This window comes from Embiotoca jacksoni, unplaced genomic scaffold, assembly GCF_022577435.1.
Source record: "Embiotoca jacksoni isolate LCO1_2020_lvr unplaced genomic scaffold, fEmbJac1.0.p SCAF_7, whole genome shotgun sequence".
In the NCBI taxonomy this organism is placed as follows: domain Eukaryota; kingdom Metazoa; phylum Chordata; class Actinopteri; family Embiotocidae; genus Embiotoca; species Embiotoca jacksoni.
This window is the reverse complement of record NW_027185425.1, coordinates 4,375,483-4,387,708: the sequence shown is the minus strand read 5'-3', so window position 1 is coordinate 4,387,708 and position 12,226 is coordinate 4,375,483. Positions and strand designations below refer to the sequence as shown.

Sequence of the window (12,226 nt, the reverse complement as noted above, 5' to 3'; positions counted from 1 at the left end):
AAATCTTAGCGATTACTTCGGTGAGTACAATGTCATCATATCTGACAATGATGACCAAGTTTACAAAAATAAGATCCAACTTCCAATCAAATAAAATTTCCATTTTAAGTTTTCTCAGAAAATGATTCTCCACTTGCTATGTCCATTTGTTTCTTAAGAAACGAAAGCATCAAAACAAACGTCCATGAGTCTGCTTTAAGGTTCCCGGTCTGTAGAGGCCAGTAATTTACACGAAATCCTGTTCTGCCTTCGTCACCCACCTCTTTGACCTCCACCAGCCGTCCCGCGTACTGACTCTTGGACCGCCGAGCTGCAGCTGGAGATTTGTGGTGAGTGATGGTGACGATGTTGCTGGGTGAGGCCGTGTGGCCCAGGTGCCTCTGGGAACCCGGGGATGAAGATGGGGTTAGGTGGGGGAGGAGGGAGAAACTACGGGTCCGACCAGAGGATGAGGAGCCCTGGGGGAGGGAGGGGGGGTGACACAGAGAGAGTGGGGGAATTTAAACATGACAGGAACGTGATAATGCAAAAGTAAGAAAAAGTCAAAAACAAGAACGCTCTTCAAAAAAAAATCATCTCATAAAATGGTTCAATAAGAAAATAAGCATTTGCCCACAAAAAGGTTCAATATTCAATTTGTATGGAAAATAAAACCTTTTCTGATTAAGAGGTTATTTGACTTGACTCATAATAAGGAGAAGTGGAATCTGCAGCAAGGAACCCAATTTTGGCCAACCCACATCGGTAGCACTCTTATTCATTTTATTTTTGCTCTTAAGTATACAAGGCCAAAAAACAAAAACACTGGTGTATGATGTCAGCCATGTCCCTCAAAGGCAGTTGCCTCTCTGCCAGTGTGGAATAACAACTGACCTGGAGCCACAGGCCCACACCACCATTGGATGTTGTGTGTGTGTGTGTGTGTGTGTGTGTGTGTGTGTGTGTGTGTGTGTGTGTGTGTGTGTGTGTGTGTGTGTGTGTGTGTGTGTGTGTGTGTGTATATGATTTATTGTCCTTTTTTTTTTTTTTTTTTTTTTTTACCTTTTAAACCTTTTTTTAACTTTCAAACCCACCCAATTGAAGTGTTTGTTGCAGTGTTTCATGGTGACCCTGATGAGGGCCAGAAGCCGAAACAGGTAGGTAAGATAATAAAGTTGACCCACAGCAAGTTTTGCTGGAGTTTTGACCGCTTTAACTCTTAGTCAGACATTCTTTCACTTTAACTATGAAAGCGCATAAAAAAAATATTCAGAGACTGCTCCTGTTGCGCAGCAGTGTACAGCACCGTGACGTGCACGGAGCACAGAGAAGCTGTAACCTTCGTGAGTAGGCACTCCAAGTTTCGTAACTTGATCAAAATCAACACCCGAGTCACACATGTTTTTCTGAGCTGCGGCCCGTGTGTCTGCAATTCTTTACGCAACTAAAACTTGAGAAGCGAGTGCTCGTCAAATTTCCTCAGAAGGAAGAAGCGAAAACAAATCAATGTTTGGCATTTCTGCTTGAAAAATGACTTAATGGATTATCCAATGAGATTAACTAATTCCTCAAAATTAAAGTGGGCAACCTGTTTGTGTGTGCATTTAAGAATGACTAAAATTAATATAAAAAAATAATAATGTAAAAAGAGAAGTGCAAAGAGATTTTTCTTTAAGAAAAAAAGCAACTTAGAAATCTAAGAAGAGTCTTAAAGTCTCCATTAAATAAACTTTTCTATGGCCCATCATTTGCCCCTGGTTGGCCAAGTTACTTAAACAAACTTTATCCGGACACAAGGAACTGAATGTTTTAGACGGCAGGAGCCACGACGGAGTCTTATTAAAAGGTAGACTCATCCTTTTATTGTGTTGTTTCTCTGTGCGCCGAAGCTAAAGTCACATCACATCCCTCAGTTTGATGCCCACTCCGCTTTCCCTCTGTGACTCTTGTCTCCTCAGTTCGTTGACCCCTGAGCTCACAAAGGCAGCGATGTCAGACCACTATCCCTCTTCCTCTGTCTTTACTCTCCATTAGGTTACAGCAGCACAGAGAGACAATGCACCAGAGATTCATCCCTCAGAGGAGCACAGAGGTCCGGTCACTGCAACAGTGAAAATAGAATAGATCAAATAAACAACTTCCTCCCCAGAGCATCGCGCACTCAGAGGGGAACAACTGGCCTTGGATTTGTAATGCTGCTCACTCTGCAGCAACCAGGAGATCAAACCTACATACATGATATCGAGGGTAACTGCTCGTTAAGGTCTGTTTAGAAAACAAGACTGCACACAAATACACCCGGTTCGGGACAAAAAGAGACAAGATTGCAAAAATATTTTCCTTGCGATTAGACGCTTGCTAACAGTAAATAGAGCGAGTTATAGTAAGTCTGTGATTGTGTAATCATTTTAACAGAAAATAATCAGCTTACAGGAGAGAAGACTGTTGTATTGTGCGAGGCTAAGCCACAAATCGTGAGTAAGCAGAAAAGAGACAGTGTTTCAGGAGTGTGAACAGACAAACACGCTGAGGTTTTGTCCTCCAAAACTGGCACAGAACACCCCACCCACCCCCCACCCCCACCCAAGCATTTCAATAAACTGGAACAGAAAGAACCAAGTAATCTCAAAGAGGAAGAGGAGCTGCAGAGATGAAGGTGGATAGACAGGCAAGAAAGGTATTAAGTGCCAGATTTCTAGACTAGTAAGTGACTTCTGTCTAAAAATCCCTTCTAAAAATACATTTTCCTTAAATCTTTCAGTACATAAAAAGGGTCAAGTTGTTCCGAGAAGAAAGGATAACAGGCAGATTACTGCTCTGAAGTAATAACCAATTAAACCTGATTTTAAATACTTTCTTTTAAACCGTTTTAATCTGAACAGAGGTAGGGCTCTTCTCATAGCTCATAAGCAGATGCTTACACTCTCAAAGACTAAAAATATAATCATTACGATATAAATTTCAGGCCCTACGACTTGACCCTGGTGACTTTAGTGCCGTGCACATTTCCCTGTACACCCCCTGTCAGACAGCCCCCTTTGCCTGCTAATTCTGCCGTCAGTGGACTGTGAGCGGACTTGGCTCTGAGCGATGCAGCATGAGTAGACGGGTCAACGGTCAGCAGCTGACTTGTCATTTTCAACACTAATTACATGAAATTATCTACTTAGAGGTAACTTTAGTTAGAGGGTTTGAAAATAGTCTAAATGCCTACACAGGTACTTTTACAATGAAATTATATGTTGAAGAAGATGTTTTTTCGAACAGCAAATGTCTTCTGTTTTGATTTGTGTTCAGGCCTCAGAGTAGATTAAGGATCTTCAGCACATAAATGTTTTGCCACCTTAGCAACAAACATCTAGTGGGGATTGCACATCACATACATCAAGTTGAATGGAGGTTGTGCATGAAAGGGTAGAAGGCCCAGGTGACATGGAAATTGGTCTAAAGTACCTTAACCGGCTATTAAAGCACTTTCATGTGAGTGTAATTCAGCCCAGTGAATTCAATTATATATTTTTGTTCTATGCACAGTACTCTAATAGAAAAGCTATATTCATCTAAAATCTAATATCTGATGATGTTTTCTCAGGCAGCGCAGAGGAGGAGGCAGAACTCTGAAACCTGAACATATAAAAGGTAGAGTACCACGACAACAGCCGCTGTAGGGCTCAGCTGGGGCTGGAAAGAGGAAACCGGCTTGCTGAGTCCACCACCTACGACCTCTGACAGACCGGTGGCACTGCAATGAACAAGGTCAAACTGCCCCGTGAGATGGGAGTGGGATCTACAGAGAGCTCCAGCCAGGGAGATAAGAGTGTCAGCTCGTTCCTTAAACAGTTATTGCTTTATTGAACACGGCGCTTTCGTACACTGTCACCGTGGTTGATGGCAGTATGCAGGCTGTAACACTGTAAACTGTCAATGTGGCAGAACAACACATTCCTCTGTTTTCATTGTACGAAGTGGATACACGTACTTTAATCTGTTTTTCAGATTTATACCAAACTATCAACAGAGCAGGATAAAATAGGAAATATCTACAAGGAAGGAGGGATCAAATATAAAACTGCAGCCGGCTAAATCTCGCCTTAAGATCGTTTAACCACATGATCTTCATTAGCCAACAGAGTTAGTCCAGTTGACTTGGAAATGTCGACGGTCATAATGCATTTTCTCACAGTCCTTTAAGGAAACCATGAATGTGTTCTGAGCACCACAACATTTCCTATTGGATCACGAGATTCTGCAGAAAACCTGGTTAATAATCATACAAGTTTATTGGCTGTTTTTGCTGTACGGACTTTGAACTCGGTGCAGTTTTTACAGCATGATGTGGGGAACTCATCATTTCCCCTCGACAACAGTATATTGATTTCTAACTAAAAGTAGGTCATTAGTATACAAGTAACAGCCCGGTCATTAATCTTTAAGCTTTTATCATGATAGGAACATGAATCAAAGCAGCATTTAGTCTTAACACGCAGAGTCTGCACACGAATGTGCAGCGTAATCCCTTAATGCAAAAGTATAAATACAACTTGAGTAGCAAAAAGATAAAACTCGCAAAGTAAAAGTTAAATTATGGTCTCTGTAGAGATTCTTTATGTTCTCTTATTCATTCATTTGTGTTTCTCTCTTCTTCTATCTTTCCATCCACCTGTTATTATTAGCATGTTCAGTTTGAACATAATAAACTGGAAAAGAAGCACTGATGATTAAAAAAATCTGATGTACCAAAGTACAAAATGCGTCAAAGTGCAAAGACTGAGAATCTCATAACGTGCGTCTGAAAAGCTCTGATTCACCTAAATGTCACTTTTTGAGGTTAAAGGTTGGAATAACATTTTCTAACTGTACAATATTTACAGCTGTTTCTGTTATTTTGTCCACCACTGTATACATAAGTACTACATTGTCTACGCTGAGGAGAAAAACAAGCGCACAAATATACCTCATATTTGTTCTGCTACCTTATCTACTTCAAAACAAAAGCCAGCTTTCGCTGCACCTGAATCGATCTACAGGATAAAATGTGTCAGCACTTTTATTTGGTTTCTTATAAACGCTTGCAAGGAAAATGAACCTCTGCCCTTCTTTGTTGTAATAAATAAATCCTGCTACACGTTTTCTGCCGTTGAGGTCCGTTATCAGCGACGAGCCTCCACTGCTGGCTGCCTCATCGTAGCTGCGATAACGATCTGAGAGGCAGACAGTGCGGCTCGGGGAAGGATTAGACCACAGCAGTGGGTACAGTAAAGACAGCTGCTGCCGTGGAAATGCCCCGCAGTCACCGAACAGGAACAAAACGGCCGCTCGGCTCCGCGGGAAAGAAGGAAAAAGAGAGCAAGACCGTTTCCTCCTTCCACTTTTCTTTGCCTTACCAATTTTCTCTCTCATCTTTTGATTGCTTTTCTCATCATGGCTGAGCAGAATAATTGCCCCCCTTCCCCTCCCCCCCCTTTCGCTCCAGCTGTGCAGCAGTTTGAAGTGCTGAAGAGCTACATGTTGAATAAGGGAGCCGGCAATGAGGCAGCATAATGAGGTATTTCATTGTTGAAAAAGACGCATGAAAGAGTGTTTTTGTTAAGAGCACTGGAGAGATAGTGGAGTTCTCCCTGTCAGTTTAATTCCTGACATTTGAAGGTGAAACTGTGTAGGGTTTCGTGTGTCGTTCACTCACCAGCACGTCCTGACCTCCTCCTGCTCTTTCCACACTCAGGTGTTCATCTGAACCTTTTAGCTTCCTCACCTGAAACCAAGTACACATATACAAAAAAAAAAAATAATAATTTAGCAGGAAGCCACAGAGCTGTTCCCACATTAGGCAAAACGGTTCACTACATGATTTGATGAGTATAAAATGACGTGAATCACAATGAAAACACCTCAGTGAGCTTTTGAAGAAACATTTGACAAGGTTCTCACAAATCACAACGACAGTTATTAATCTTATAATAAGCGAACACATACAAGTAACAATCAGAAGTATAGTAATGTAACAGGATTACAGACTCTGACTTCACTCCAGGACAGCTTCAATACACAATGTGAGTTTCATCCAATAAATGTAACAACAACAACAGATATAACCACTAGGCAGTCAGTCATGGACAATATATATCATCAGTTTTAAAGAAATTAATTCGTACGACATTTTGTTTGTAAACATTGCCACTTTCTTCATCTTTGCAGCATGTCTTATAAGAAGTCTGCAAATATGGTGGATTCTAGGTGTGGGAGATATGGCCCAGAAAATGTCACAATATTTCAGGGTGTTTCTGCGATAATCATATTCTCGACGATATGACAAATTACTAAATATATTTAATTAATTATTGAACAATGGCTTTTAGCACAGCCTAGTGGATAAAAGCTATAAATTCAGTGCAATTCAATGTAAAACAAAAAAAACAAACACTTACTACAACCTTAAAATCAAACAACAGTCAAAATAAAAATACAAGTTTAACAAAGCTGGGGACAGTTTGTGCAGATGTTTCTACTGTAGTGAAACTTGTTATCAGCCTAGTGTCACACCAAAGCATGTTATACACCCATCAACCCACTGGTGGATACAGCGTCAGTGTCAAGCTTAGCTTCACAGAATCGTGAAAAGTACATGCATGGATAACCAGGATTTAAGAAGGAGGTCATGTGATGAAGTATAAAGTCCGTGTTGGGAACAGACTTTCACCAAGACCACAGGTGTTCCAAGTCCCTCAGAAAGCAAATGTAAACGTGGACTTCTTTTAAGTAATGTAAGCAAGCTATGTACATATCATAACGTATTTAATTTACGTAACATATGTTAAGTAACTTACGTGGGATACAAAATGTTACTTGCATCAAATAACTTATTTCAACCCAAACCATGATCTTTTCCTCACTCTAACCAAGGAGTTTTGCCACCTTACTTTTCACTGCCAGGTGAGGCCAAATGTGACACTGACACAATATCCTCTAGTGGACAGACAGGTGTATCACACAGTTTAATATTGGGTTAAAACTTAACACTGCTTTAAAACCTCCTGTCACCAAATGAACTTCAAAACATATTACAAGCATCAAACAACATCAGCTGGTTCATTCCTCGCTGCAACAAAAACACACGATAAAAAAGACCCAACCTCGTGCAAACTCGACGTTAACACCAAAAGTTTGCCAAGTAAACAATGAAGTTTGGAATATTTTTCTCGCTCATGCACTGCTGATTTCCACACTGTCACAGCTGGCAGTGGAGCTCCAGGAGGAGCCATGTAACAAGCCTCATTCTCCACTGGATCAGGCGAATGGGGCTCCACCCCACAGAGATATAGTCAGCACACACACACACACACACACACACACACACACACACACACACACACACACACATACACATACACACAACTAATCCTGTGAAGCTCATGCTAAACCCCCCAAAAAATGGGCATGCTGAAATTTTAATCCATGAAGCTCATATTAAAAAAAGACTGGTAGTGAATAAAGGTAGTTATTCTACACCCAACGCAGCAATCTGTCAGGAGTGAGCCTGCAGAGACACAAAGGGGACATTTAGCCACACAAGCATCCTTAAATAAAGCAGCAGGAGCACTGTGCTACTGTACCATATTTCCCTAAGTCACTCAGCCTTATGTCATTGGAGGTGCCAAAAATATTCTTGAATTAGAGAAGCAGGAGAAGTTTCACATGACATGTAGAAGCTGAGCTCTGCAAAGGATGTCAGCCCTGAGGTTTTACATCTTTTACATTATGTGCCTTATTTTTCCTTTTTAAATGCATCCATCATCACTTTTGTTGCCTTTTTCATTTTTTCTTCTTCTCATTTGTCGGCTATTTTGCTTTGGAAATGTGTTTCTTTTTCCTTTCTTCTCATTTATTTTCACATGGTGTTTACTTATTTCCTCTTGTTTTAATATATTTCCATACTTTTATGACTTGGTTTTAGTTCAGAGGCAGATATTTTGGAAGCATCCTTGTTGTCTGCAGAGATGTGAAATTTATTTGGGAGACATTTATTAAAGTCTGCGACGGTAGATTTGCTCACTGATAAGCGTTCACGCGGAGAGAGTGAAAGAGTGATCAAATAAAGGAAAGCTCTGAGTTACACGTGAAAGAAATGATGATACACTGTGTCGAGACAAAATTCTCCTTCTGAGCTGAATCAGTCAGTAATGCTAGTTTCTGCTTATGAAAGTTTGTTTTACAGCTGCAACAATTATTCAATTAATCAATTAGTTGATCAACATTAAATGAATCCCCAACAACAGTCAATTTGTTCTAGTGGAAAAAAAAAGCTAAGATTTTCATAGTTTTCCGACTTGCAGAGCAGCACGAGTCTCTGATGCGTAACCCTCAAATCTTTCGGTTACATTTGCCAAGTCCCCCCTCAGAGCATCCACTTAACAAAGATACGATAAGCAAGGCAGTCGATGTTGCTTGCAGAGAGCAAAAGACAAGAGAGACGGTGGGTGTTCATCAGGAAACTACTAAAACTAATGGTATACTGTAACATTAGCAGCTATTGTAAACAAAAAAAACACAACATGATGAGAAAACAAGGCTTTGTTGTGGTGCGGCATCTGGAGCGCCCCCTGCCTACCTTAGACAGCTGTATTAGCCTGTAGCTTTTCTGGTCACCAACTACATCACTAAACTTCACTACTGACGAAGCTTGACGGAAGAACAACATATTTTGCAGCTGCTTCCTGAGACACAGAATTTGAAGTAGTTGCAACAGTGGCAGTGGTGGACAGCATACGGTATATGGTGGTCTGTGCTGATTGCTTCAAAGTTGCTTCAAAAGTTTCACAATTAATCTGAGGTCTACGCCTATTACGATACAACGACTGGAAATAATCCTTATTAGAGCGTGACCAGACCCATATATTCATTCAGTGAATTTGGGTCTGGCAATACCGGGCTGTGCTGCTGCAAGACTTCATTCAGAAAACGAGCAATTTTAGCAGGTCAAGAAGATAAGACATACAGGAGGAGGAGAAAGTCGGTACATAATCATCCAAAAAAGGAAGAAATAAATCTCGCCAATGCTTCAAAACTCTGGAGAGGTTGTTAAATGAGACTCAAGGGAGATAATGTTGTTTCCAATTAAAACTGTAGGGGAAAAAAATCTGTCAGTTTTACACAACTAAAAGTGAGTGGACTCAAGGTAGAACAGGTAGAGGGAAGGACTTCCTTTCTGAACTTGTACAGGAGGTTTTCACCTGGTGGAGGACCCGATGACAAAGAGCTCATGACCCTGACCTCAGTTTATAGAAGCGGAAAAATGTTGCATTCATAAACAGACACACAGGGGACAGAAATCTCCACGGAAATGTCAATGCTTTCCGCTCACTTCTCTTCCTACGGAACAGACGCCGAGCGCTTGGACCGGGGACATGTTTACAACTCATGTGCTGTGTGTGTGTGTGTGTGTGTGTGTGTGTGTGTGTGTGTGTGTGTGTGTGTGTGTGTGTGTGTGTGTGTGTGTGTGTGTGTGTGTGTGTGTGTGTGTGTGTGTGTGTGTGTGTGTGTGTGTGTGTGTGTTTTACCTTGGCACTGCTGTCAGAGTGACGTCTGGCACACGCTTGGAGCTGACTGATCCAAAACTGTTGCTCCTTGGCATCCGAAGCTGCAAACACACACAGAACCAAAATAAATAAATAAAATGAAACGCCTGTATTTTTCACACAATTAGGACATTAAGAATCAATAATAAATCTTGACACGAGTTCACACTCAGATCAACATGCAGTACTGTGACTTCCAATGCCACAGATAGACATAGAAATTATTGATCAGGGGTTTCATCTGGGGCAGCAAAAATCTGTTGGAGGAACAAGACACACGTGATCACAAGATTATTTTAAAATTTGAGACTTCGTGGAAGAAGATTTAATATTATTTTCACAACACAAAGAAAGTCAAAGGTTAAAAAAAACAAATGCTGAATCACTGTAAATTTTGTATGTCCTTTGAATGTTCTCAAGGAATTTATCCACTTAATAAATCTCATCCAATAAATATATCGTGAATATTTCAATATTGCAATCCAGTATTGTTTATAGTATCTTTGCACAGTATTTTTAGCAGCAAAATAAATTTATCAAGCAAAAATTCTGTTTTTTTTTATTCACTGCATTTATATGACGAAGTAGTATGTCCCAATTGTATGCATACTGCATGCAACAGTACACACTTTGTAAGGGTACCTGCAGTACGTACTGAAAGTAAAAAGGAAAAGTAGACATCACAGCGTTTGTACTTTGTCACATGACCGCCGTGAAATGAGCTGTCCTACCTGCCGTCTACTTTTCACGGCAAGGTGAGGCCAACCGTCCCGCTAGCCTCTAGAGGACTGGCGGGTGTATTACAACCTCTGCGGTGATACTGTGCTGTCAGGTGTCAAGGTGGAATTTAATTATTGACTTTAATCTATGATATAAAGAAAACTGCTACAGTTTGGACAAATGGCGATTAGGGCTACATGTGAGGTTTCAGAGAGGACAACCTGCTGGATGACCTCATTTGCTGCCAAATGATTACTTGACTTGCCGACTGTCTCCCTGAATATTTGGTCCTGTTTCTTTCTGAATAATGTCCTGAGGGCTTGGTAGCACATCTGAACCTCTTCATTTTCTCCTCTACGCTAAATTGAACATTCAGTATTCAAGAAACACCAGCAATTCATTCGGCCAATTTGTGAGCGGCACAGGAAGCAGCTTGATACTCCCTGCGTGTTTGTGGTTTTCCCCTTGGCACAGAGATGTTCCACCCCGCTATCTTAACACAGGCAGCCAACTGAAGGCCAGACTTGCTGACACATACAGCGAGCTGCAGCCCTTCAGCTGAAGGAGATGCTGACTGTCTGCTTGTGCTGACCCCCTCCAGGTCAGACCGGAAAACAATATCCTTCTGATCCCATTTCACTGACTAATTATTAGAGACCGATGTCTTTGACGGGACCGATAATGTCAAATTTAGACTGGAGCTGGAGCACAAAACAGAAGGGAAGATTGCAGGTCTGATTTCACTGTGCCCTTCTTTCTAGTTTCTGTCATTTTTAATTACATTCAGAACTATAACACATCACTCAAACCTTTCTATTATTTCGGAAACATTGTCTTTAAATCCATGAAACACTTTGCAAACTCACCAAAACAAACATCCCTGTCAGGTAGAAACGGATGGTAAAGTGTGTGGCCTGTAATTAGTGGAAGAGGATGCACTTCATTTTGCTCTTGTCAGTGGAGAGACAACTACAGCCTTGTTTCACCCTTAAGCTCTCTGATCTCTCTTCAAAATCCCAATCATCAGCTTTACTAAGTTTTCTTTTCTCAGAACTAGGAGTATCAGATTCAAAAGTACTACACCTACATAATAATGTGATATTATTCATGCATGAACATGTGACAAACAAAAGATAAAAGACTTCTCAATAGTACAGTAGCACCGACAGGATTATATTTCATACTGAGCACAAGAGCCGCCCGCCGCTTATGTGCTACCTTTAACATGGAGGTTGCACCACCCACATATGTCTACGTCAAGCGAGTAAGCAAGCAAGACAGAGATTGATCATGTGTTTTTGCACTAAATCTAACGTCACAAGACCAGCATAACGTCTGCATCATGATGTTAGTGAGTGGATGCAGCCAAAAATAAAACAGAATCTGCTGTCTGTATTTATATTTTCAAGGTAGGATGTTAAATTTTTAAAAAAGACAGAATTTTTCATTTTTTAAATTATACTTCTGTTTTAAAATTTTTGGCATTCACGTACGCATCCATTTAAGATAGTTTTGAATAAAAGGTTGCTTTAAAAATCTAACTTCACCAAAGGGTCCACAAGGGCTCACAGCAGCGCTTTTAGGAGCGCCTTTGCGGAACAGAAAAACAGGAGTGGGACACCCAAAGCCTTTACAGACCCTCGCATGAATGAGCACATTGGGCCCGTAAGACTTATTTACCGATGATGATTTAAACGGCGCTTCAGGTGTGCCAGAAACATCCGGCTTCATTCAGATCTAAAACTACTGTGTCCGACTCTCCTGATGTTTCGTGTTCGGTGAGGCAGAACAGTGAGAAACTGAACATCCCTCACAACTTCAAATGTTTGTGGTTTTAAAACCAAACCAAAATGCACATAAACACAATGTGTTACTGATGTAAAAGTTTTTTATTATTGACAAATTCCCTCTGGACCTTTGAATCACGAAGTATGCTGAAAATAAATAGGACACAC

At 40.8% G+C, this 12,226-nt stretch overlaps 1 protein-coding gene across 4 annotated transcripts in view; it reads right to left on the bottom strand.

The window, feature by feature from the left end:
• LOC138214290 (oxysterol-binding protein-related protein 10) overlaps nucleotides 1–12,226 on the bottom strand; it is a 72,167-nt gene that overhangs the window by 43,426 nt on the left and 16,515 nt on the right. Inside the window, exons 3-5 of one of the 4 annotated variants that reach the window (XM_069175773.1) lie at nucleotides 9,534–9,613; nucleotides 5,663–5,731; nucleotides 261–458 (exon numbers count right to left, since the gene is read on the bottom strand). In XM_069175773.1, the coding sequence (XP_069031874.1) occupies nucleotides 261–458; nucleotides 5,663–5,731; nucleotides 9,534–9,613 (347 nt within the window). The remainder of the gene's footprint in view (nucleotides 1–260; nucleotides 459–5,662; nucleotides 5,732–9,533; nucleotides 9,614–12,226) is intronic. The other 3 variants (XM_069175775.1, XM_069175774.1, XM_069175776.1) reach the window with 3 other exon arrangements.